This window comes from Ixodes scapularis, unplaced genomic scaffold (assembly GCF_016920785.2).
Source record: "Ixodes scapularis isolate PalLabHiFi unplaced genomic scaffold, ASM1692078v2 ptg000146l_1___fragment_1__unscaffolded, whole genome shotgun sequence".
Taxonomy (NCBI): Eukaryota; Metazoa; Arthropoda; class Arachnida; order Ixodida; family Ixodidae; genus Ixodes; species Ixodes scapularis.
Genome location: NW_024609921.1, coordinates 893,434 through 920,267, shown reverse-complemented (window position 1 = coordinate 920,267; position 26,834 = coordinate 893,434). Strand labels below are relative to the sequence as shown.

Sequence of the window (26,834 nt, the reverse complement as noted above, 5' to 3'; positions counted from 1 at the left end):
TTATATATTGTTAAGGCTAATTTCATCTGCATTCTCTCTTCCCACAATTTCCACTGTTCTCTTTATTCCCCTTTCAACTGATGTGCTCTGATAGGCCCCATCTTGTTGATTGTGTTTAAATCTCAGCTTGCGGGTTCGGTTTGTTCACTTAGTGTTTAGACTTATTACATATAGATATATCAACACTTTCCCTGCCCACCATGTATCCACAATTTCGGCTAGTCTTTGTTCAAAGTTTACTTTACTAATCGGTTCTTTACTCTCGAAAGATGCCCAGCCCATAGTCCCCTGTACTCCCTCATTCGGTGTATTTCCATCGTCCCCCAATGCCAACCTACCCACACTCCTTTGCTGTATCTCTAAGCCTGCCAGGATTTCTGAGTTCATACATAATTCCGCATTCCGAAATGTCCAGTCCTGGCACCGTGACTCCCTTCAATACACCCCTAACAACTTCATATCTATTATAGTTCCAGAGTGTACTTTACTTCATAATGGCTGCATCTTGTTTTGCCATCTTTATTATATCTTCATGTTCTTTTAGATACGTTTTTCCTCATTTAACCATACTTTCGGATATTTGTAGTTTTCTACGTGTTCTATCGCTGCATCCTGTATCTCCAGGGGTTCCCCCTTCTTATCGTTGAAAACATTTTTACCCGACTTGTCCCTACTGAAGTTTAAGCCTAAACTGTCCCCTTCCCTGCTGCAAATCATACTCAGTTCTTGTATTTTCTCACGACTTTCCGACGCGAGTACAATATCGTATGCGTACATTAACCCTGGCAATACTTGATTCACTTTATGTCCTTCCTCCATGTAAGTCAGGTCACAAACTAGGTTGCACAGCTCTAATTTTTTTTCCCATCTCAGTGAAGTATATCATAAAGAGCAGGGGAGACAATGGACAACCCTGTCTAAGTCTTCTTTTTATTGCTGCTGGTCTTGTAGTTTCGGCTTATTATGTTATAACCACCCTATTCTCCGTTCTAAAAACTTAACCATGGCTCCCCTAGACTATATACCTTCACTTGGTCCCAGAGTTCTTTCTTATTCACATTGTCATATGTCGCTTTTTGATATCCAAAAATGCTACCCATAATGGCCTTTGACTTGTCATTGCTATCTCTAAGCACTGAGTGGTTACAAATAAGTTATCATCTAGTCGTCTATCCGTCCTGAAGCCGTTCTGAAGCTCCCCCTGAATATGCTTTCTCTCTGTCCATTCTTCTCTTTACAATTTGCATGGCTAGTCTGTATATTAGTGCAGTTACTGTGATAGGTCGGTATGATTTGATACTGTCTTTGTCTCCCATGCTTCTACATAAGAATCTCATCCTGCTAAATTTGCAGTCACTGCGTACCTCCCCTTTCGCTATTATCTCGTCACTCACCTGCGCCATTTTAAATTTGCTTGTTCTGCCTAGAACTTTTATCAGTTCCATCGGTATGCCATCTGGAACTGTCGCAGTTCCACCCGGAACCTTTTCTTTTGCTTTTTATCATTCCCCTGTGGTCATTTCCTCTTCTTCGCTGTGGTCCTCCTCTTGTTTTGTGTCGGTGTTAATATTTCCTATGGCCTGATCTGATTCTAACTCCGAAAATGCTGCTTCGATTGTATGTCTAACGTATTTTCTTTCCTCTTCCCAATCTACCTTTGTCCCTTCCTGTGTGTTTAGGTTCTTTTTCCCTGTGGGTCTTTTTCCCTGTGCACTGGCGTGTTTACAGAACCCTTTTGCCGCATTCCTATCGGTTACAAGTCAAGAAGGTAGGAGAAGCTCCTCCCACAAGTGTGATGCGCCCGTTTCAAATCTCTCCGCAGTCGAAAGAAGAGTTCACTGGAAACGCTCCTTGTTCCGCTTCAATGGATTCCCACTTGTCTCCGATCCCACTTTTTAAGAAAGCGACCTTTGTATTCATCGGAGAGAGAACCGAGCCCCTGAAAGCAGCCTTTGTATCCATCGGGGGGGAAGCTAATCTCCGAAAGTCGTATTTGTTTCCGTCGGTGGGGGAGAACTCTAATCTCCCTCTCGTGGCTTCCACACTGCTAAGTCAAAGTCGAAAGATAAAGCAAATATGTACAGAAAAGCAAGACCCTCTTCGCGCGTTGTCCGCGACGTCACGGAAACGGTGGGACGCTATTGGATGCAAAGGTGGCGGAGGGATATCTGATTCCCTTTGAGGGGCATTTGCCGCTACCTTCTTAACCTGTAACTGACTATAGTTTATCTCTACCATCGACTGGACCCCTGCTCTCCCAATTTTGGCCTGCATCAATGCTGATGACTCCCGCTTTCTTTCCTTCTGCCCAAAGATCTAGTGAAAGTTGCTCTCTGGTACGGGAAGTGTCGGAGGACGGAGTAGGTCGGCCGACGTTTTCGGGCGGAGCTTCGGCGGCAACCTCCGGACTCGCCTACAAGACTACGCTTGGCGAGGCGCCTTAACGAGGAGTCAAACCTTCAAAACAAGCCACAGAAAACATTGGTATCATCGCCAAAGTTAACGCTGAAAATGCGGTAATCGATGCATTCCACGGCCGACCCCCACCTTTCGACGCGGAGAGTGATGCCGAAGTCTATCGGATGTGGCACAACTCAGACACCTTTGGTTAACACACGGCCACCGTTTTTAATTTCCAACTTATTTCTCTGGAAGATTTGTTCAGTGAGTCTTGAACAATTTTAATGGCCGTTCTTCTGCCAGCTCTCTTGTAAATCTTTAGCTCGATACGTCCACAAACCGATTTATGTCATCCATTCAAACATCCTTCTATCCCTTCCACTCAACTTGTATTTTTATACGACATTCTAACCTAACGTCACGTGGCATCCTGAACTTGGGCCGCATCATGGAGCGTTACAGAACACGATGACGACACGTGGAACTAAGGCGTGTGAAGCACGTCACGTGGTAACGTCACGTGGTAGCTTTACGCCAGGTGACACCGTGAAATGACACTGCGACGTCAAATACTATGTCGTGTGGCACTGACATTATTAGGTTACATGACTTCATCTCATGACATAACGTTGAAATTCGGCAGCACGTCAGGTGGCGCCACTTGACACTGACGTTAGGTGACTACATATTGTAACATCGTGACTTAGTGCGACACCATGATGACTCGTGATATTGCAGTGCTCCATGACTCTGTGACGTCTTTATATAACCACAAAAAATTGCAATGCGCCCTTGAGTTGCATTATTGCTGCGCCCGCCAAATGGCGCTCGAGCGGAAAAAGGCCCCATAAATGCAATGCCGTTAGCATGTATTTGTGAAATGCCGACACCACAGCCAATTCTTTCCGATATGCAAGCTGGATAAATAGAGCTGGATTAGCTAACTTCTTGGTTAAATACTTTTGGGTAAACCCTCCAAAAAAAAAAACTTGCAGTGCCTGCTAAGAAAAAATTAATCATGTAGTTTTCGTCAAGGTAGCCCTTTTTGGTCGAATCTATAGAATTTCATATAAAACGCGAGGTTCATTAAAGATCTCACGTTACTGGCCACGGGTGAACTACGATATCTGAGCCATTAGTCTCGAGATATTTGTTATTGTTTTTTTTTTATCTCGCACTTTCTTAATAGATTGAAACAACTAAATGCACGAAGGCTGCTTTGATGAAAACGACACAATATGATATTTCTCAAAACAATCTACAGCTTTTGTATTGGAGGAGATAACCACAAAGAAATTAGCAAAACGTTAGCTAATAATATTCTGATAATTAAACAGTTTTGAACGTCGCGAAACTGCCTTGACTTTCCCAAAATGACTGTTAGCAATACCGCGTTAGTTGGACGCGAGTAGAGCTCAACCTTTTTTTCAGTCTTGGCACAACAAGTTAACTGAAAAGCCTTGCACGAACATCTGCTGAAGTAGTAGTAGAGTACTATAAAAAGGGGAAGGCAAAGGGAGTGTTTTTCGTAACGGTAGCTTGGAATATCACCTTTGGTTTAGGGAACGGGGGGAGAGTGAAAGATTGTGAAAGATTATGAAAGAAAGGGGTTTATTATGAGGGGATGCCCCGATAGTGATTCGTCTTTTGTGGTACTGGAGCAGATGTTAGCGCCGAAGGAGGAGGCCGGCCCCAGTGAGAGCGGAGCCGCAAGCTGAGATAGGGGAGTCGAGCCTGGGCTCTTCGTGGAGGGAGGAGCGAGTTGGTAGGCTTGCTTTCAGGAAGATTGCGGTGCGCTTTGCAAATACATGAGACGCACCTTGATTATGAGCCAAAGACATGACAGATGCCGTTTGCGCTCTAGCTGCAGTTGCTTGTGTATGCCTTAGAAAGATGTCCGAAGAGTAAAACCGCTCAACATGAACACAAACGAAAACATGGTTTCTGCTTTGCATACAAACAGGTAAAAATGACTACGTAGAATTCCCCCCTCTCGTTCCCATATACGAAGGGCCTTGCTCCAGCAAGTTCTAGTCTATTATCCTTGATAAAGGTAACGTAAAATATTTTTCGACCTAATAATAAATATCTCACCAGATGATGATAGCCGCACGTTATTCCGGGAGGGAGTCGCCGTTCGATGTTGCCAGATTTACATCGTGCTGAACAAGTGTAATAGTTGAAAAAGAAAAATCCCTGAAAGGGCAAAATGAAATGCATCATTGAGCCATTGCCAATTTATTTTGGGCACAAATGCAACAGAAGTAGAAAAGAAATTCATTGGGGTACTCGTAACCTGTTCGTAACTTGCTGTACCCTGCAGATTAGAGTAGCATGCATTTTAGAAGAACGTTGCTTTCATGCTCAATAATTGGCGCGGGGAAAACAATTTCGTTACATTTTCTAGCAGTGCATCCTATACACCAGCTGGAAATCAAGGACAAAGCAACGTTTTGAAAACGTTAGGCACGCGGTACAGCACAGACTCACCGCTTTAAATTATAGTTTCGTGCAAATACACCGAAAGAATAAGATAGCTAACAATAGACTTACGACTCAATTGATATAAGCTTTCCTATGTTAAAACGCATTTATTCTTCTATTTTATTTGGGTGTGTATAAAAGGGGAAACCCGATCTTTACACTCTTTTTTGCGCAGTTTAATTATTTAAGATATTTTTGGAGTTCGGTTGCGTAAAACAATTGTACTGTAGCGCATGCTTACACTATTCCTGTCCATGAAGCTCACATCTTTATAAAGATTTAAAAGAAATCTTTTATTTTTTTAAAGTTCATAAACTGCTGATTTAGATTCAGCTTTGTGTTGCCATGTTTCATTCTTGCCACGATTTTTTTTTTCACTCGTGCATATATTTTTAGCAGTTAGTGCCACTTACACGCGAAGCTGCACGTCCCTCAACACTCAGTACTTTACTCCCTGACATTCTAATGTACAGTCCAAACTAAAATAGATTGGTAAAAGCTGGCGATTTCCGGGCCGGCGAAAGGGTGGCATTTGATCATGTAGTGGTGGCATCTAAATAAAGCTCGTTACTGAGTTTTATAAAACATATCCGAAAGGAGATAGCCGCGCGGGGAGCATTTATGTTACGCAATTGCACTTTTCAAGCGCCGAGAGTCTTCTTCAGGGGCTTGCCAACCCCACGTTACTATGCACGGTTTCTCATTTTGCATGCTAATTGAGGAATATTCGCCCTTTTTTTTGGCAACAAACTCAGTGGTGGCATCTATTCGGCAGCCCCAGCGCTCTTCCAGTCTGAGCAATTTTTATGCATCATTCTTGCACCATAACAATCAATTATTTGTAAGAGTGATATAAGAGACCATTTTCCAAAAACTAGCGCGTAAATTTAATCTCGCAAATACAGCGAAACCCGCAGTCTAGCTGGGAACTGGAAGTGTCTTAGGGCTATTTGCACACAGGCGCCACCACGCTTTAAGTCGCGCGAAAAAGAGCGAACTGAGTATTTTACAGCCCTTGGTTTTTTTTATATGCCGGTGAATAATATTATGTGCCAAGCGAAGGTGATACAATATTTTAACAGAATATTTTAATTGTTTTGTTCGTGAACACTCTACCGAAGCACTCCATGACAGAAAGATTTGAAAGTTCCGGCCACTCCATTCCACTTGTATTCAGAAAATTTCACCAGTTGTAATCTCCGCCCTGACCGTTGATTCATTGTGCCAACCTATTTTAAGGCCGATCATAAGCGCTCATAATAAAGAAACAGTCGAAATTTTACTTACATCTTGACCATGGTTGCGACACACTCTATCACTAGCGTTAGCGACTTTCCAGTAGCAATCATATTCATGCCCTGGTTTCACAAGCCCTCCTGTAATGCAGGTACATGAAATACAATTCGTTGCTTTTTATGCAAGTATTACAATTCAGTTTAAATTAAAATATTTAAATACATTTTGTACGCAACGATGTTGCGAAAACCCGAATGATAAGATTGCAATGCGCGTTTTCTTATCGCCGGTCTCGCACCTGCTGCACGAGTGGTACGTTTAGCGCACCCCGCACTTCCCGTGTGTTTCTAATTGAACCGTGTGTTTATTTTCACTAGCTAAAATTTTATTTATTTAAATTTCAATACTTATAACTTTTTAAATCTCTGAAGCCCGCCAGCTTGTTCTGAAAAATATTTTTCCCTAACCACCCTACTTTCATGAACTTTTAGAAGTATTCGCGGAAACATCCGCTGTATACGAACGACAGTACACCCTGGAACTACATCTATCCAATATAATTAAAATCAGATCAATGTATCTTTGTCGGTGCAGACTTGCAGTGTCTAATTCAGAGATGTTAAAATTACTTTCAAAGAATAATTAAATCACATTACTAATTACTTTCCTGAAAACTCCATAAAATGTAATTGTATTACATTACAAATTACCCCAGACTAAATGTAATGACATTACATTACAATTACTTTTCAAAAGTAATGAAATTACTTTGAAATTGCATTTGGAAACCTTGAGGCAGCAATTTCTTGCTTATTTTATTTACCGTATACAACAACACAGTGTTTACAAAACAAGCCCTCGTTTGCCCACACAGAGCGCGTGCAGCAACCAAATCCGGTAAAAGCGAAGCGCTGCGCATGCGCAGTGCCGACTGCAGCGCCACCGCAGTGATGTGACGTCAAACATCTGAGTTGGTCTATATGTACCAAAACTCAGATATTCCTGTTTATACCGCAACAACCTTATGTCCCTCTAAGTGAACCATACTGAAGTGTGGTTTTTATGGCGCACACGGCATAAGTGTTAACATGATGAATATAGCTTCTTTTGATGTGACTCAGAAAGACAGTCGACTCACCGGTCTCGCTGTTCATTCAACGGCGACGTTTTTTACTAGAAGGGTGATATGTTTCCGTCATCCTGATTTAGAAGTTGTAGTCCGTGTCAATTTGTTAAGTCGGGCAATGGCAGCTCGTTCTAACAAGGAGTCGTCACGTGGAACGTTTCCTTTCCGCCTGAGACGCAATCTAATTCTATTTTCCCAAAAGCAGTTACTATGCTCGGCAACAACTTTTCTTGGCATTGCAGTGGAGAGGAGGAGAACCCGCGCATGGCTTTATTCAGCGCTCAAAATGGGCGAGGGAACGCGTAACTGTACCTCCACTGCATTGCCATGAAGAGAAGGAGCATTTTTCCCAAACAGCCGAAGAGCGCAAGTTTTTGCGCATAGCCACACAAAGGGCCTGGATAATTTCTAATCCGAAACGTCGCCAGTTGAGGAATGCCGCGAGCTTCCTGAATTCTGTACTTTCCCAATAAACGGGGGGCGATATCTCCTTGCAGCTTATTTCCGAATGTACTTCCCAAGGGAAGGCAGCGAGGCACAGCACGGACGGGACCTGCTTTCCTTGAGGACACACGAAACGCTCTGGGGCTTCGACAAGGCATTTGGAATTAACTATTTCGGTCGTTTGCAGTTTACAATGGTCGACGCTTACTGTTTGACCTTGCTTGACGAAAGTACAAGACTGGGGATCTGTTGGTCCTGTCCTCTCAGGTTTTAAAATGGGTTGACCTCACTGGGGATGTGACCTTCGCCTTGTCGCCAAAAAGCCGTTCATACCTAGGCTGAAAGTGCGGTGGAAGCTACATGCTCGTTGGAACATTCACATGTGTATGTTTTGCCACGTAATCACGCTCCTGTTCATGCCCACGCGCAGAAAAAGGAACGAGACAGGTGATTAAAGGTAGGTGTTTGGTTGGTTCTGGTTAGCTTGCAGCTCCCACCGTACTGCCAGCTTATGGATGAAGGAAGTATAGTATCGTCGTGATGACGCGCGCTATGAATCTGTCGTGCCTGACGTTCATAAGCCTTTGCCTTCCAGTGATGTCTACACGTAAGCTTTTTTTTCGCCATTCCAGCAATCCTTTGTGCGCCTGTTCAGCTCTTTGTACGAAGCTTTGCGCTCAGGTGGCCGTCAATTATTTCCTATAATGCTCTTTCACAACATTTCACCATGAAAAATAATTTGACTCTTTATTAAAGCTTGCAAATGAATTTTCTGATTTAGGACAAAAGCAATTTCAAAAGTAATGAGTACTTTTCTTGAAATTACTGCCTGAAAGTAATTCAATACATTACTAAATTTCTAGCCTAGATAAATAATTCATTACATTACTCGTCACTCCAAAAAGTAATTTAATTACTGTAATTACATTACAGTAATGTCATTACTGCCATCTCTGGTCTAATTTCTATACAATGAACGTTAACAATTACAATAATGACACATGATCGCTCGCCACTGCCATAGCAAGTACCAACAATAACCACATTGTTTAGTAAGATATAGAAGCAGATAGTTCAATCTCATTCAGGTGTACTGGAAGATTGAAAACAGTCATTATTCTACTAAATTAATTAGGACATAAAGACTGACTTCGTGCAAAGATTATTAAAAATTAAAAAAATAATAATACATTTGCATTAAACATAGCGCGAAAATATATTCTATCTTTAATGTTTACAACTTTAAAAGTGTGATGTTTTTTTAGATATTTCAGAAATGTAATACAAACGAAGCGACTGAGAAAGAAAGCTCCAAAGCAGCAGCAGAAGGCAGCCGTCATGAGTTGAAAAATATCACATCTCACGCAACCTAAACCTGATAAATTAAGTTTGAAGGTCATAGTTTCCATTTCTCACACCCTGAAAAAAGCTTGCACTCAATATCTCCTGAAATAGACGAAGAGAGACCAACAACTATCGAATTTTATATTTCTGTTTATGTATAAAGTATAATACAGAAAATCTATATTTTATATTTCTACAATTAGTGCAGCTCACTTTAATTAATCTCGCAACATTGGTCTCCTAAGGCTGTAATTCATTCAAAAGGTGCAAGTTGATGGTAGAATTTTGATGTAGCTATACTCAAGATCTTCGCTGCATCAATTATAGCATACAATAGGGAAAGCTCCCGACCTGTTCCTTAAATCTGGTGTGCAAGTTAGAACCCTTGTTAAGGGCTAGGGATTAATTTTTAGGATAGAACGCGGAAAGAAAACAAGATTGAAAAAAATTCGTTTGGATTGATTTCTCAGCTGAACCTAAACAAATACCCCATCAATCGACTTCTTTTTCTTAATTTTCATTTAAGAAAAACTTCGACATTTTTGTTACTAAATAGATGCGCTAGGTTAGTCGGTCTTTAAAGCAGATTACAGTCCCGTAAAATAGAAGACTAAAGTAGATGGTCAAAACGACTTTATTCACTTGTATTCTCTCGTAATAATGGGGGTCACACGTTACACATTACGAACTCCAGTTTCTCAGTTGAAGGTACTGAAGAACGAAGTACAGATGTAACATTTTACGAACCTTTTATAGGCCTGTCTTCAGCATTTTGCTTGAAGCAAAACTAAGCGGCTTTTACGAAACCTTGAACCTGGACCCAATATTAGGTAACCGGAACCCAAAAACGGCTAAGTCAAAGTATTTGCATTTATACAGAAGAAAAGATAACATAGTAGAACCATTAGAAGTTTCAGTTTGAGTCCCTCACTAGAACTTATTTTGTGCATATGCTCGTGCCTCCTTGAACAACTCGAGTCTTATTTATATATGGACTGCAAAATAACAGAACAGTCTACAACCAGAAATCGCCCGGTTCATTCATTCGTCAGTGCGATCACGTATACCTCCCAGGGTGCATAGGGGGCGGGAAACGTTAGCACAACCGGTTTGGTTCCCTAATTGAAACAGCCTTTCCACTTTTGTGAAGAAGCAAGACAAGCGGAGCTATACTCGCTACACTGTGTGCATCTTCGTCGTCGTCTATTTTTCGCGCTGTTTCCTACAATGAATACCCGCCAACGCGCCCAACTATCCATTCTTCTATTATAGCTGGAAAGGTTGCCGTCTTCTACGAGCGACGGCGGAAACCATACTGGTTGTGTGCTTGCCGCCGTCACTTATAATGGCGGTAGCTGTCCGGGTATGTTTGCGTCGACATACACGACACGATCCTGGGAGCCTAGCCCTTAACAGCTCCACTGTAAAAAAGAGGTTTGAAATTCGAACAGGTTCAAAACGGTACCCGTTCAAGCACATCGGTAACTGGATCAAACCTTCGTTTACCGGTATAACGAAACTTCTTAGAGATTTTATTAAAATGCTCACTGGTTTGGTCAGACTCCTTACTAGATTTGTCAAACTGCTCACGGGTTTAATCAAGCCACTTTCCTGTTTTATCGAAGCGGCATGGAAACCAGTTCACATCACACATCGGCCTGGCGGAGCGGTTTGAAACTCCTCACCAGTTTCGTCAAATCGGTGAGCAGATTGATGCAAACTGTTAGTAGTTTGGTTATACTGGTGCTTTGAAGCCAGAAGAGACAGAGAGAGGGAGCAAATTAATGGACCCGCTGTTGGGGAATCTCTGTTGGGAGTTGAACCAGTTTGAATGTGCGACCGACACGCTCTGCAGACCACCTCCTACCAGGCTCTCAGGAAAAGGCTTCAAGGTATGCGTTTCTCCTTGTCACTATGCTCCATTTCCCCGTACGATAGACTGCAGCCGACGCTAAAAAACATTTCATTTACTCAAGCATTGTTAACGTATCACATGACTGAGCGTCGCGGTGCCCTTCTTGAGGTTCACGCGTGAAACTTGCACGACTTGGATTGACTTTGATGGCTTGGATCGTCCGATGTGGACCTTCGTGGAATGAAACGGAGTACAGTGTTTCATTCATAGCATGTTATCGGGGTAATAAACGCCTTCGGTATCTCTGCACTTCTTTGTTTCCATGGGCGTACTTCCGAGAGTTGCGTATAGCGCGTGCAATAAGCATCAACCCCGACATAGTGGTTGACGTGATCTGCCTTGAAATTGCGGTCCCTCCCCCCCCCCCCCCTTCTTTCCCGGCCTGGTTTTCCTCTACCCTCGTTAGATCTTCACAATTCAAGCCGAAGCAACGCCACTCCTCTCCCTGCCAAACGGGTTCCTCGAATTAAGGTTGTGCAATGTAGCGCATATATGGTTTAAATAGGTTAATTTAAACTTGCTGTTCATTTTTGCTTATGCTGGATTAGCAAGTTCAAAATAATGAACACCTGCAGTGCATGCTAGCTTAGCGAGCTACTCTGCACAAGAAAGCGTCATAGGCTTGTCATTTGGCTACTGAAAAAAAAGTTTGAGTATGAACAGGTTGATAACTCGTCGACCCGTTTGGGCCATATGGTATTATGGGATATGGGCATTCGTTAGAGACGCGTGCCCGTTTGATAGCGGCAATTGTTTAATACGGGCACCCGTTCGATACGGGCGCCAGATCAATACGGGCACCCGTTTGATACGGCACCCTTTTCAACGTGCCATCCGGATACTGAGGCAAATCTTTCATTAGTCCTAAATGAGTGCCATTTACAATTGGTCGGTCACGCACACCCAAACAACGAGCCTGAGTCGCTTTCTTCGATACAAATTTATTAGAGTAGCTCACTGAGGGGAATATAGTGCATCGGTTCATTATTTTGACCTTGACAACCCTGGATAAGCAGGAATGAACAGAAAGTTGTCATAAATAAGCCATAAATCTAGATATGCGCTACATTGCTAAACTTTCGTTATAGGAACCACTTTGCCATGGCGAGTAGTGGCATTGTTACAGCGATATTTGTGGAGTTCTCAATAATATAAAGGGAAGGCCGACTGGGGAACATTCATCCCGAAGAAAATAATCTTAAACCGGTTCTCCAGTTGTTTTTTCAGCTACCCAAACGAGTTGCAGTTTGTGAACTTTAGTCCTCAAGGTATGCAATATATTGTATTGATACTCAAAAAAGGCTATTAAAAAACGCGTAAATGAAGATCACGCCGAAACCAACATTCAAATTTCCGCGTGTTCTCCAGTACTCTGACGTCACAAATTTGGTACAAATTTTCAGGTTGCGCAGGTAGTCTTAAACAGGGTATGTCGAACGTTGGTTCTTGCTTCTCAATAAATGAGCTTCCTAGCATTCTTTTCCCACATGTAAACGTCTTGTAGTCAGTTGGGAACATGGTTTACTGCGCACATTGTACCCTTTCTGACGTCACACTTCAAATTTGCCAGTAGGGGCTCTCGGTTTGTGAAGTACGAGGTGATCGAAATTCGAAAATTTAAAACCTTCAGGAAATTTGTTTCGTTTCATACAATATCTTGGCGCCTGGTACAGTCGTGTCTGTTGGTGTGTTGAATTTCGAAACAAATCAGATTCCATGAAAAAATCGCTAAAGCACACCCTTGACTCTACGGAGGATTCGAATGTTTGCTGCACGCGCTGTGTGAAATTCTCAGAAGTAAGCAGACGGTCGAAAACAGATGGAGAGACACCAGAGGTGCCTATTGTGCTCATAACAAAATAACTGACGCAATATACTTCGCTTCATCCTAAAAATGACCGCATGGGACGCTAAAAACAATCGGAGCCAACCCAAGGCAGCGGAAGTGTCGCGCACAACGCTCGGGAAGGTCAAAGCGACGCTTAAGAGGGCATAGTACCTCCAAGCGCCATAGAGAATACATGTAGATTTTTGACGTTTTCAAATAATTCCTACATCAGAACCGCTCTTTGCATTTGCTTGAAACTTTTACGATAAAGAGATTAATACTTAATTGTTGCATTGGCGCAGATCATATTTCTCAGTATTTAGAAGAAATATATATTTTTAAATCGTGAATTCGACTCAAAACTGCAGTTTTGACACTTTTGGGTTTAATGACGTTTTACATAATCTACCAATTTTTAGAAAGCAGTTGTGTTCGCGCAAGTGCCTCTAAAATTTAATACGGAATCGATTGGTATCAAAATAATTATCGTAGGTTAATCCGTTTTAGAACTACAGCGATATTTCCGAAAACGAGCTTTTTCTTTCGGAAAAGAAAACAAAAAAATATTTTCGTGTGTTTTGCATTTTGTTCTTCTCGCGCTAGATAGCGGTCTCTGTCCGTAGTTTGAGTTCGGTGCACACATTTTTTTTTGTATTCATACGCGATTTTCTTTCGTTCGAGCGACAGCGAACGCGGTTCAGTTCAACGCTGCGGCGCTTGGCGTTTGGTGCGTTCGAATATTTGCCGTTCGGAAGTGTTGCGTTCGCCTCTGGCGTCATGGGTCGAAAGCAGGCTTCCTACGGCAAGCGAAAGCTAAAGAAGTGCCTGATTGAGAATACTCGTAAGCGACAGTGTGTGGAAGCTTCGCACGTTGAGGTTCCTGGTGAGATCGAGCCATCGTGTTCCAGCCCGGATGGTTTTGTTAGCGAGAGGAGCGAAGGTGGTCCTCAAGCCGCGACCGTGCGAGGCTCGCCGTAAGGTGTTCTTCTGCGGCCGTATTCCGCGCCCTTATCCTGTTTCATTGTGCACGCCGAAGGCGTCAGCGTGCGTGTCTCGCTTTCCTGGTTCTCGGTGGATAGGTCTCCGTGTTTTCGCACGTGGCAAATTCACCTTGGAGCTATGGGTCGAAGACAACCGTCCTATGGCAAGCGGACCGCGAGGTGTTCCACAACCCCGTGATCCGTCAATGCGTTGTGCTTGTTTGTACTTTTTTTTTTCTGACGCAAAGTTTTATTTTATTGTTATCTTTCACACAAACGTCCTTCCGCCTTGGGGTCGTGGAAGTCGGGGATGAGACGCGCACAGAGTAGATCGTTCTTTGCCTCCTTTATATTTTTCACGGACGTTCTGTGAGCTCCGTACGGTTCGTGGTCACCGCAATCTGACGCGGGAAAAGCCGGGTCGCCTGCTCTGTAGTCAGGGTATTCTTAGGGGAGGGTGATAACTTGCTGTTCTTCTGGAAATTCACAAATATCCCAAAATGGTGACATGGGCAATAATTAAAGTATGTTTTTTCCGGTGTTCATTTTTGAGCAAAAAGTCGGTGCATGTTTTTCGGTGCTTATTTTTTTAAACACCAGTTTATTATGATTGAACGTCTCGTGATGATGCTAAAAAGCGTTGATAACAGAGGAAGAAAAATGCGATTGGACAAGAATATTTCCAATTCTATTCACATATCTCATACGCTCTTCTCGTGGGAGCATCTATCCCGACCAAAAATGCCTGTGAACGCATAATCAGTGTACAATCTTTTGGCCTAGAGAGCTATTGCACACGCTCGAACGCGCTTCACACCCCAGTAGACGAAGTTGGTGGCACCCAGAAGGCGAGTTTTTGAATGGTCTGTAGTAGGCAAAAGGAACAAATAACAATCAACGCATCTCAGTTCCCCAAGCGAAGAGGCGCGTTTTTAAGGTCAATGGTTCCGGACGACACTAATATTGTTGACCCTGTCTTCCAAGAACCACACCGACCACTGAATAGGCACTGGAAGGATGGAGGATTGACGAGATAAAATGTTTCACAAACTTCTACAGAGGAGGCGTTTCGAAGAAACTAGCCGTCGCTAGGGCGGGAACAGTCACCGACTGGAGTGTTTTGGTTTTACCCAGGCCGAATAGAATATTTCGAATCACTTGAGTTTTTTGGTTGTAACCAATTTAGTATTTTTGTCACCGGCGGATGTTTATCAACTCAGAATAATAATTTTGTCCTAAAATTATGTGTTTTTTTTCTTGGTGAATAGAGGTGATTTGTTGAGTTCAAAACTTCGCATTATCAAAATAACAAACATCGAAACGCTGAACACCGGATAATGAAGTTGCTTAAAGGCCAAAGCGCCGGAAGGCAACCCTGAACTGCAACAATATTTATTTACTTCGACTTCGAAACGTATTTTTGCAAGGCAAACTGGACGAGGGCAAGAAAGAAGGGAGAATGAAAGGGCCGGGAAGGGAAAGGTAGTTCGGAAGAATAGAGTGAGGAGAATAAGGAGTTTCAGCAGATCGTTTCCGCAACCCGCTAAGCGCCAGTTTAGCTCTGCGTCATCCGCCACGAGACCTTGAACTATGCAGAAAAGACTGGAGGCGTGCATGCTCAGTTGCGACGCGTTCTTTGAGGATACCGATACGGAGGAGAAAAACGGCCTGCTGAATCTCGCTATCTCCAAAGCTGACTGGTAACGCCACGCAGAGGAAACGGCGGCGAAACGTTCCGGGCGTTGAAAATCAACCTCCTTTCGAAATATGCTCATGATGGTGGTGCATATGTTATGTTTGCAGCGACGCATAGCAAACGCCTCAACGATCGCGATTCCTTTCAAACTGTGGCCCACGGAAATGATAATCTACAGCGGGGTCAAAACCGATGTCTAGGGCACCCCGATAAGTCGTCTTTGTTTGCACTGCGGATTATCGGTTTCCCGAAGTTAGCACAAAGAAGTTCAAAGTGGGGAGTTTCTGTGTGCCTAACAGAAAATTAAGCACCGTCAACATTCCATAGCTTCGCTTAGGGATGTGGCCTACTAATCCTAGGGGTCTCGTGCCTAATTGTTCTGAAAACAGAGAGAAAAAAAAAGAAAGAAGGAACCCTTGAACGTTTTTGTTTAGACTTGAGTGACACACCCAACCTCTTTCGTAACAAGAGTCGTAAGAAACTTTCTACCTCTCTCCAATATATGTGGCCTCGTAGGACCGCCGAGCTCGTCAAATAGCCCCAGCGAAGCACAAGGAACCGCTCCCTTGCGGCAACACAAAAATATTCTCTAATATAATTTGTACACCCGTTACTTTCACAACACCATGGGACCTCGTATTTTATCCTTTCCTCGTTCATATTTCTTTCTGCGCGTTATGGTTGTTATGGCGACAGGTGCGACTTCACTCTCGATTTTGAACGTTAGCTGAAAGAAGAGACGCAAAAATTGGGGTGGGTAATGATTCAGGATATTGCAGTGTGTCCCGAGATTTATGTATTTATATAGTAAATAGATTTGTTCTGTGGAGTTAGCAACCCGCCGTAGTTCTCCAGCCGTGATGTATTTGGAAGGCTGCCATGTAGTGAGGGAAAAATGTGACTTCGGTTACCACGTCTAGTTCGAGGTCAGCGGGGCAGACAGCAGCGGAGAGAGGGGGGATTCAATGCGGACGCTGACATCGTCGGTCCCGAGATACAGAACGAGGCGAAGCGCGCTCGCTTTGCATCTACGCTTTGCCTTTGTTCAACTGTTCGTCAGTGTGATTTGTTTCTGATACAATGACTTTCGCCGGTTGTTTCTGCGGAAATAGAGCAAAAGGACACTAAATATTGTCATTGAAAATGATGTTTTACCAGCTTTTGCGTTTATGACAGCAAAGCATAAAAAAGATGCTGGGCCTTTTCCTCGGTATTATTATATGATCTCTGTGTTCGATGTAGACCATCGCGATGCTCGTAAGAGCCATCAATGCAAAGTCCTACTTTTCTCTCCCGCCCGGCTCTGTAAAACCACCGAGCTCGTCAATTACCACAAACAGAGTAGGAGCACCAGTTCTTCTGAAAAAGCTCCTTCAATAGATGTAGAAGCCTTGTCTATGTTATACTATTTTCAACCGGATATAAACGTGACGTTCAACTTGCAAAACCTCCAATAAGTGAAAGTGTACGATAGCATCCGTCGTATATTCATTACTTCCATAAGGGATACGGTCCATTCGTCACATGCGCACTCGTCCCAGGACGATTGGTCACAGGACGATTCGTCACGCAGGAACATTCGTCATAGGATGACTCGTCACGCGGCCAACCGGTCCTACAATAGTTCGTCCCCCCAAAAATGTATTGTTCAATTTGGGTTCGGGCTGACAAAGTTGGTCACCTCATATCTTAGTATGTCTTTGGCTTCTGAAAGGCGAAGGAAGAATTTGTTATAAACGTTTTAGCTTCTGGTTCGGTCCCGAACATTGAATGTTGGTTCGGCCTGACAAAGTGGGTCACCTCTTATCTTAGCATGTCTTTCGCTTCTCAAGGTTGAAAAATTTGTAACAGACGTTTTAGTTTCTGGGTCCGTTTCGAACGGTGAATGTGGAGGCCATATAAAAGCGACTATTTTTGAACTCAGATTACATTCAAAAGGATGGAGGTAATCGCAACAGAGCGAGGTGGAGCCTTGCAGCTGCACGAGGGGTACTCGTACACATGCAGCAGAAAAAATTCCGATACTTATTGGTTTTCTCGAAGAGGTGTATGCAAGGCAAAGTAAAAACGTATTTGGCTGCCAGTCTGATTATTGCTCGTTCAAGCCAGCAACTGAGATCAACCTGCTGAAAAGTCGTAATATGATGAACGGAAAAGCGGATGAGTATTGTAAGATTTGTTTTTTCTAACCACTGGTTTATGTCACAGTGGGAAGTCGTGAAACTCCTCATCGGGGAATGTGGGCAGTTGTTGAAATTTACAATTTACTATCGTCCCCTGCCCGATCGATGTGACCAGTTGCCCGTGTGACGAGTCATCCTGTGAAGAATGTTCCTATGTGACGAATCGTCCTGTGACCAATCGTCCCGTGACGAGCGCGGGATGAGGACGATTCGTCACATGCACACTCGTCACAGGAAGATTGGTCACAGGACGATTCGTCACATAGGAACATTCGTCACAGGATGACTTGTCACGCGGGCCACTGGTCACATCGAGAGGGCAGGGGACGATAGTAAAATATAAATTTCAGGAACTGCCCGAATTTCCTGTTGACCGTGCAGCTAAAACAATAAGCGGGGTCCTTTATGAAAATGAATTTGTGTGTAAATGTACGTTATGCATAAGATTGGGCCAATTTGCATAGCTCAATCAGGATACGGTATACTCATAAATACCATGAAATATTCGCACCACTTTGCTAAAATATAAGAGAACGTGAAAAAGAAGTTAAACTTGAAATTGCTAATTTATTTCTGTGATCATTACAAGATTTTAGAAAGTAATGCTCCTGGCCAATGCCCTGAGAGTGTTGAGGCGTCGGGTGCTCTCCTACTGTCCAACGATGAACTGGATCCGCCTGTTGTAATCGGCGTGCTTTTTGGGCGTCCTTGTTAACGTCGTGCCGCCTTCAGACTGTGCGATCTTCATCTCACTGAAAGACTGCTCTTTCTTGATGCAGTCCAGAAAAAAACCCACAAGTTTGATGTTGTGCACCCCACGTTCCTCTGAAAAAGAAAGCCCAGTCGAACGTGATATGTAAAATGCGTTATAACTCAATAACCTTCTAAACACAGCCTCGCTCGAGATTTAAAAAGAAAAGCTTACCAGCAGACCCCTGTGCCACGCCTCGACGCTGTTGTTGGTTCGAGTCTTGTCGGCCATTGTAGACGCCCTCACAGACCACACTTCCGGTGAAAAGAGCGAGGAACACAGGCCATTTTGACGGGGCCTGCCTACATAGACGTCCTCGGAATAGTTAGCCGCACGGATAGCCTAAGCGGGGATGACCTCCAGCGGATCCTGGAAGGCTTCAGGTATCTCGCCAACCAGAAGAAAGGCAAGTGCTGGGAACATTCTCATCTGTAAAACATTGAAGTGGTGGAAGTGCAATGCGGTATGAATTAGACAACAGTGAATGATTGATTATTCCCCTATAAATACATAGAATACTGACCTGCACCGCGAAGTCCTCCTCCATGTTGTATCTACTTTGCAGACCGGTGTCCTCGCTCACGGTGGAAGCAGCGTGCAAAAGAATCTGATGAGGAGTTTCACGACTTCCCGCTGTGAAATAAACCAATGGTTAGAAAAACAAATCTTACATTATTCAACGCAGAAAAGTTTCAGGCACTCACCCGCTTTTCCTTTCATCATATCACGAGTCTTCAGCAGGTTTATCTCAGTTGGGTCCCCCGCGTGCGTATGCTCGTTTGAACGGGAGATAATACGACAGGCAGCCAAATCAGCTGTTATTTTGCCTTGCATTCTCCTCTTTTGTGACAAATCCAATAAGAAGTATCATCATTCTTTCTGCTGCATGTGTACGAGAACCCCTCGTGAAGCAGCAGAGCTCCACCTCTCTACGGCGATCACCTCTCACTTTTTGAATGAAAAGCGAAAGTCATGCTAAGATAAGAAGTGACCCACTCTATCCACCCAAAACAAATAGAACATTACATTCTTTGTGGACGAAAAAACTCTTGTGAGACCGGTTGCCCGCGTGACGAGTCATCCTGTGACGAATGTTCCTGTGCGACGAATCATCCTGTGACCAATCGTCCTGTGACGAGTGCGCATGTGACGAATGTACCGTATTCCTACTCTAGTTGCTAAGCCAAATAAATATTTGCAGCTTGTGAGAATATGTTTGCGTGACGATTTACCGTTCGCACCACTGACAGATGTTAGCGAATCCTTCATGTTCGTGGCTCACAGTTATCGGTACCCCTTCAGATGGACTTCATCATATATCTATATCTATATCTATCTATCTATATATATATATATATATATAGTATATATATATATATATCTATATATATTGCTTCCAGGGCGTTGTAACAATCACAAACATTCGAGAAAAAAAAATCTTATTGAGTACGCGTGATTTTGGGCGCCGCAGCTCTAAAGATGCCTGATAAATGTCGTCTAGCTTGGGGAAAAACCAATCCTTTTTGTTGTACGTTTGACTAGCGTATGCTCGCAGCCCGTTTCCTGTCTGTTTTTGTCTATACTCCGTTTCACCGTAATTTGGCAAACCTCAGTTAGAGCTGCTGTGAGGGAATCACAGTCGCGGAGCAAAGCACGTGACAGCTACTTTTAGAAGCAGTTCTATGGCACCTGGAGCGCGTTTCCGACTGGTGTGTTTAGCGTCCTATCCCGCCCACACATTAAAAGTGGTCCCGCAGTGGTAAAAATGACGTCACAGAAGCCGGAGTGTCATGCTGTTGTCTGTCGCGGTCCTGGCGATTCATCGTAGAAATGCTGGCGAAAAGCACAAGCGAACGGAAGTGTCCCTGTCGCGATGGCGCCCCAACGAAAAACAATTATGCAATTTTGACGTTTTTGTAATTCGGTAATTTAAATAACCGTATATTTTTTTAAGGAAGTGAAGACATCATAATTAAAGAGGAACTTCCATGCTAAAACATGCAGTGAGAAGGGAAGCCAACTACATTTTTTAATGTCCAAAAAAAAAGAGGCTATGCAGGATCGTTCGTACAGTTTTTTTTCTGGCACATTATGTGATGTTTTCTAACGCGAAAGTACCGACGTAGAAATGCTGTGGAGACGACATTAAAAAAAATTTTGAAGTGAACCCAGTCTTGTAGTGAAACGAATAAAAACGACAAATATTTAACGATTTTTTATGGTAAATGTTTCACCTCTAAGTAGAACTTCAACCAAGTGGCGGTTACGCGCTTTCATGTCCATTTCAACGAAGTTGGGAGAACGATGTATCGCGTCTAGTGAATACACATGTGGAGCAGCATGTTTATGTTAGAGGCATTGTGTGTAATCGCTGCGCAGTACCTGCCAAAATATATTATTTGGGCACAGTCTCCGTTTCCGTCTAGGTGAGCTACGAATGCAGCAACTCTGTTCGTAGAAGAAGTGATGAGGAAATAGCGTGCCCTTCATGATACGATTGTGATTATAAAATACAATTTTTAATGAACCAATAATTGCCGACCGGTCCAGTCGCCTGGAACCCCGAAAACTACTATCGTTCTCTGGAAAGTTAATTAGCTAAACCTACACCAGTTCCCGAATCCAACAAAGCATGTTTGAAGTTTAGAGCTGTAGATAGCTCTGCAAACAGTGTATACTTATGTGCAAATATTCGTCTGACAGTTTTGCAACGTTGGAAAGCATCAGAATGATTCACAATCACTGCGGAGTTGCTACTCGGGAAGATAAGACTGGTATTTAGGAGAAACGGACCGTGGGCATTTGAGACAGGGGAACTGCCGCGGGACAAACGTGCTACAAACGCATACCCTTCCAAGGTCGTCGCTGGGGCGACCGCGTGCGCCCAAGAAACCTTTCTTTTCTTCTCTTTAGGGGAGGGGGGGGGGGGAGTGGTGAAGCGCTGATAATCTTCCTCCTTTGTGGCTTTTCACAGACGCACAACGAGACTGGCAGAAAAAGCGCATGATTCATTTCTTTCGATGGAGGCGTTCTGTCTGTGTATGTGAACATGATTTTTTTCCCCTTTTAGTAGTTAGTGTTTCTTGCCTTGACTCGGGTCCCAGTGGGTGAGTGGTCGTTGTATGCCCATTATTTATTTATTTTTTTAGTTTATGGTAGTTTTTGCGGTGATGGGGGGTATCAAGGTAGACGAAAAAAAAGAAATTGTGCCTCGACAAAAAAAAAAGAAAAGAAACAAAAAAAGTTGTTGCGATCAGGAGCGTTTTCAAAGCCCGGAGCCCCTCGCCTTCGTTCGCGTGACATGTCGCTCGCTTTCGCGTAGCACATCTCAATTCTGAAGGCCACGGTGTTTTTCAAGGAAGGAGGCGATTTTAGGTGCGCGCAGTGTTACCAAAGGTGCAGGAATGAAAGCGTAACCCAAGCACTTGAAGAGAAGGGGAAGACGGAGCTCTCTTTTTATCGGGACTCTCTTTTATGGGTCTCCACGTCGCGATTGTCCTACAATATCAACTTTCATTTATTTCTCGCTCGTGGCTTCCAAGTACTGCGCGCAACTTTTGAGATTGGGCATAGTTATAGCTGATTAACACGGTGCATATTCTAACACACAATAGTTTTGCGAAATCAAGGTTTCGCTGAAATGGATAACTCGCTCGTACAGTTCGACAAGCAATACCTTTCAGGTATTGACTCGCGAGAGATGCTCCCAACACGGCTGAGTCTGGTGGTGTTCCAGACCTAACATCTACATTTTATTGCCTTACCTGTTACTATTTCGCGCGAAATTTGCGCCATATCGAAATGAAAGCGCATGATGAAAGTGGCGCTTGTTTTCCGAAATTTCACGCCAGCCCGTTGTCTTCGCTGGTACCTTGAGCGTTTCCCAGCGATGCAGACCGTTCAACAAGAAAAAAGCGTACGATGGCATCATTCGATCGTACACTCATTACTTCTATAATACCGAGCCGTCTCGTATCCTTCTGTTTTTCTTTCATGGTACTAATTTATTTCTGCGCATTACGGCTGTTACGACGCTAAGTCGGGCTGCACCCTCGAATTTGAACTCAGCTTAGATCAGGGACAGACCAGTGCAAATCAGGAAAATATAATTAACACTGTAGCAAAGTAAATCCATCATATCGATCGGAAATACGATTTGACACATTCATCTGAACACATATTGTGCACAGCGAATGCAGTAGAGAGTCAGCGTGCAAAACGCCGCCACACTAGGCTACCATAATATCTAAGCGATTTTTGCATAGCACCGAGCACGGAAAAGAGAAAACAGATATTCATTCACATAAACGAAGCAAATTTTTTTAAAGCCCGGACACTCCGTACGTCCAACCTAGCTAAGGTTATCAATAGACTCGACCATGTCATTTGTCGAAACAGATAAAAGACGTTGGCAAAAATGATTATACTGAATAAGTGAATCTAACGCACGTATTTTTCCAACCGACGGTCGCGCGCCTTCAATACCATTTCCAATTGTCACTGCACACCTTGGACACATTTTGGGAAGCAATACATAATTACATCGCCGCCCGAGGTCTTCATTGAACGTGTAGTGCTGACCAAAATACAATGCTAACCTGACTCTAAATCGCTCGCCGCAAAGGACGATTTCGAAGAGGCGGTACTCTAAATCACTTGAGATAAAAAAACAAAACAAAAACAAGGTATAGAGACGAGCGTCGTAAAAAAGGGGACCGACATTTTTATTCCTACCTCCGAACAGAAACGAGCGCCATCCACTGCATCACACAGAGTAGAGGCCGGACTCGGCCACCGCGCGTATTATGACTGACGTCCGATGCTATGCACTCTGAGCTGACTGACCGCAGACATACCAAGCGCGCGCGAGGGAGGGAGAAACTTCCTCCGCCAAGAGAACACGGCACATTTTGGGGATCTATTTCACGTAGCAGATAACGCGGGCCTTTTCACACTTCGATACTGGCGCCACCTAGAAGTTGCTCGTTCAACCACGTTACGATCCGCGCGCCATCTGGTGGCTGAAACGGACGAATAAATAGAGGTACCGCGCCCTCTTAACCTCGTGATACGATTGGACAGCTGGACTAAATGATGTTGTAGCCTCCGCTGTGGTGTATCGGAAGGGGAAACGGAGTATAGTCGCTACAAGCGTAAACAGAGCTTACCGTGTACAACTTTCGCGAGAACCTCGTCGTGGGTGGTCGGCAGAGCGCATCGGTTACACATTTGAGCGGGTTCAAGTCCCAACTTTAAGTCCCCGAGCGTTATAACCAAACTAATAGCTGGTTTGTTCAAACTTCTCACCCATTTGGTTAAACTGCTCACCGGCTTGAACAAACTGACGAGCAGTTTCAAACCGGTTCCGGCCTCGCTGTGCTGGCCAACATTTTCGCCTACCGCTACGCTCGAACAGAAAAGTAGTTTTATGAAACCCGTGAGCCATTTGACCAAACCAATGACCAGTTTGCCTGAAGCGGACAACAGTTTGACTAACCCTCTGAGTATCTGGATTACACCGACGAGGAGCTCGGATATGCTCCTAAGCGTAGGTTTGAACTGGATACCGTTATGGTTGAACGGGTACCGGTATGAACCAGTTGAAATTTCAAACGGTTTTCTTGAGAAGGGGTCAAGCTATTTTAGATGGCATATATATTGGACCAAGAAAGAAGTTTCCTCGGTAGCCAGACGCCCTTTTCAAAAGGGTGCCGTGTCGAACGAGCACCCATATCAAACGTCTACCTGCGGCACCAGCATTAAACCGGTAGCACAATTTCATAATACCATATGGTTTGAATGAGTCGACCAGTTTGCCACTTGTTAGAATTCCAAACTTTTCTTTAGCACGGTTACTATGGCAACATGACCGAAACACTGCGCACAAACAGTTGTTCAGAGCCAACCGTATTAAAAAAACCAGCTTAAGCTGGTCCCAGCTTCAAGCTGGGTTATTGCCCCAGCATGCCCAGCTTGGTATGCTGGTCATGATGGTTGATCTGGTCATACTGGTCATGATGGTTGATCTGGTTATACTGGTCATGCTGGTTATCTGGTCCCAGCTTCAAGCTGGGTTATTGCCCAGCATGCCCAGTTTGGCATGCTGGTCATGCTGGTTGATCTGGTCCCAGCTTCAAGCTGCGTTATTGCCCCAGCATGCCAAGTTTGGCATGCTGGTCATGCTGGTTAAACTGGTCATGCTGGTGAACTTACTTACCAACCAGTTTAACCTGTTTAAATTAATACACAGGATAAACAAGCCAAGCTCTGCAGAAAAGCCGACTCGGCATCCAATTTATTAGTTTCGAACTTGCGGCCCCCTCACAAAAACTCAGATGCCACACATCCTTGGCGCTGACAGAGTACTAACCGACGCAACTACCTTTCAGCACGAAAAATACTAGACACACACCAAAACAGGCAATAGCAAACGAAAATGCTACACGGATGAGAGAAGCGAACCTGGGTCCCGCCAGTGATGGGGGCGAAGCGGCAACTTGCCTGGTCGGCAGAGGCAAGGAAATTCGTGCGGCTTCGATGGCATTGGCGATACTCCTCGGCACCACCGTAATTCTTGAGCACACACACGTTCGAAGACACGAAGCGACGCCTCAGTCGGGACGTCCGACATCTTCCCGCACTGAACGGACTGCCGCTCGCTGTCTCCTCGAAACCCGCCTCGCTTGCACCGTCGTTCAAGTAGTCTTCACACAACGCGCACACAGCCGCCGATTCGAAAATTTGTCCAAGATAGCCAAACGGGTCGCAAATTCTTCATTCCTGCCGCTCTCTCTCTCTCTCTCTTTTCTCACACACAAAGGTAGCTTGCAGCGCGCCTGACGCGCCCAGTCGTCTACCAAAAACGAGAGGACAAAGAACAGGACGTGGCCTCTTTGACGCGCGCGCTCCCAGCTATGCCACTTAGTCTATCTCTAGCCGATCTTGGCGTGCGCGCTCCCAGCATGACCAGCTTGACCACCTCGATTTTTAGTTCGACCAGATTCACCAGCTTGTCTCCCCGCATGACCAGCTTGTCTCCCAGCTTGACCACATTGGCTCCATGGAAAACCAGTTTGACCAGTTAAGACCAGACTGGCTCCCAGCTACACCAGATTGAATCTAAAACCAGATTCTAGGGAGACCATGCTGGTTTTTACTTAAACCAGACTGACCAGCTTAAATTCTAGCTTGCCCAGCTTAAACCAGCTTGATTGCAAGTTAAACCAGTTTGACTACCAGATTGACCAGATTGACTAGCTTAGCTACCAGCTTGGCCAGTTTGATTTTCATGCTGGTTTTTCCAATAGGGAAACCATTTTATACTCACTCTACATAAAGATACAGGCACTTAGAGAGCGAGCAGATAGCTCGCGCGCAAATCTGTAGAGTATGTATTGTGACCGGATTTGTTGATCATATGTTGACGTTATATTTTTTTTTAAATCAATTATAGATCGTACTTACCTGTACACTTCCTATGAATGCTTATAGACACACATATAGCAGACAGCGTTTAATACGTAATATTATATTTACCTTCGACGAAAACGTGCAGTGTGAGAACCGCAGCGAAAATTGCTAAAAACATTAGTTTTATCATACTTTCCAGGTCTTCCACCTAAAACAATAAAAAAACAAGAAAACAAAACATGGCAGTTTCAACCTAAGGGAGTGCTATACGTATACTTGCAATGTCTCTTTGACAGATTCAAATAGATTGCCAAATAACTGTGATGTTTCAATCATTCTTATTAAAATAAAATTTAGTATTCAATTGAACGACGAATTAAGATTAATTAAATATTTTAAACCACTGTATAGGAACAAACTTTAATTGGAATTAAAAATATTTTGTTTTCCCATAAAAATAGTGATATAAATAGCAACCAGTGGAGGGCACAGTTCTATGTGGAATTTGTCCCCGTACCCTCTGATAGATTTTAGCTTTTTTTCTTTTACACCAACCCGCGACAGCATCTCTGCCATTTATTTGTCCTCTAACGCTTCCTCCTCACCTTTCTACGTCCTGCTCGCACTGGTGGTAACGATAGGGCAGAAAAAATAGAAAAAGAAAGCGCCCAGGTGAAAGTTTAGGTAGAATTCATTATACATTGTAGCCAGTCGTTCCTTAACTGACTAACCAAATAGGGCAAACCTTTGAATATTACAGCGTTATTTGATTCATTATTGCGAAATCATGAATTGTCCAATGGAGCGAAACCGGCGTTGGCTTGGACCGCAAAAGACAGGAATCTAAATAAACTACAGTTAAAATGGCTGCAGCACGTTCCCATTGGCTGCGACGCGTCATATCAGGTACTTTGTCAGGGAAGTCGGCGGGGCGCTCAAGGTCGAAGTGGACGCACCTAAAAAAACACAAAGAAAAGCACAGCAACGCAGGTGCACCGTCACGGAAGGCCTGTAGCCGGCGGAGTTCACCGCGTCTG

At 43.9% G+C, this 26,834-nt stretch overlaps 1 protein-coding gene across 1 annotated transcript in view; it reads right to left on the bottom strand.

Annotated features, from left to right (window-relative positions):
• Window positions 1–25,987, bottom strand: part of LOC120846677 — a 30,364-nt gene extending 4,377 nt beyond the window's left edge. Inside the window, exons 1-3 of the mRNA XM_040218532.3 lie at window positions 25,924–25,987; window positions 6,172–6,260; window positions 4,495–4,596 (exon numbers count right to left, since the gene is read on the bottom strand). Coding sequence (XP_040074466.1) covers window positions 4,495–4,596; window positions 6,172–6,260; window positions 25,924–25,987 — 255 coding nt within the window. The remainder of the gene's footprint in view (window positions 1–4,494; window positions 4,597–6,171; window positions 6,261–25,923) is intronic.
• Window positions 25,988–26,834: the final 847 nt, after the last annotated feature.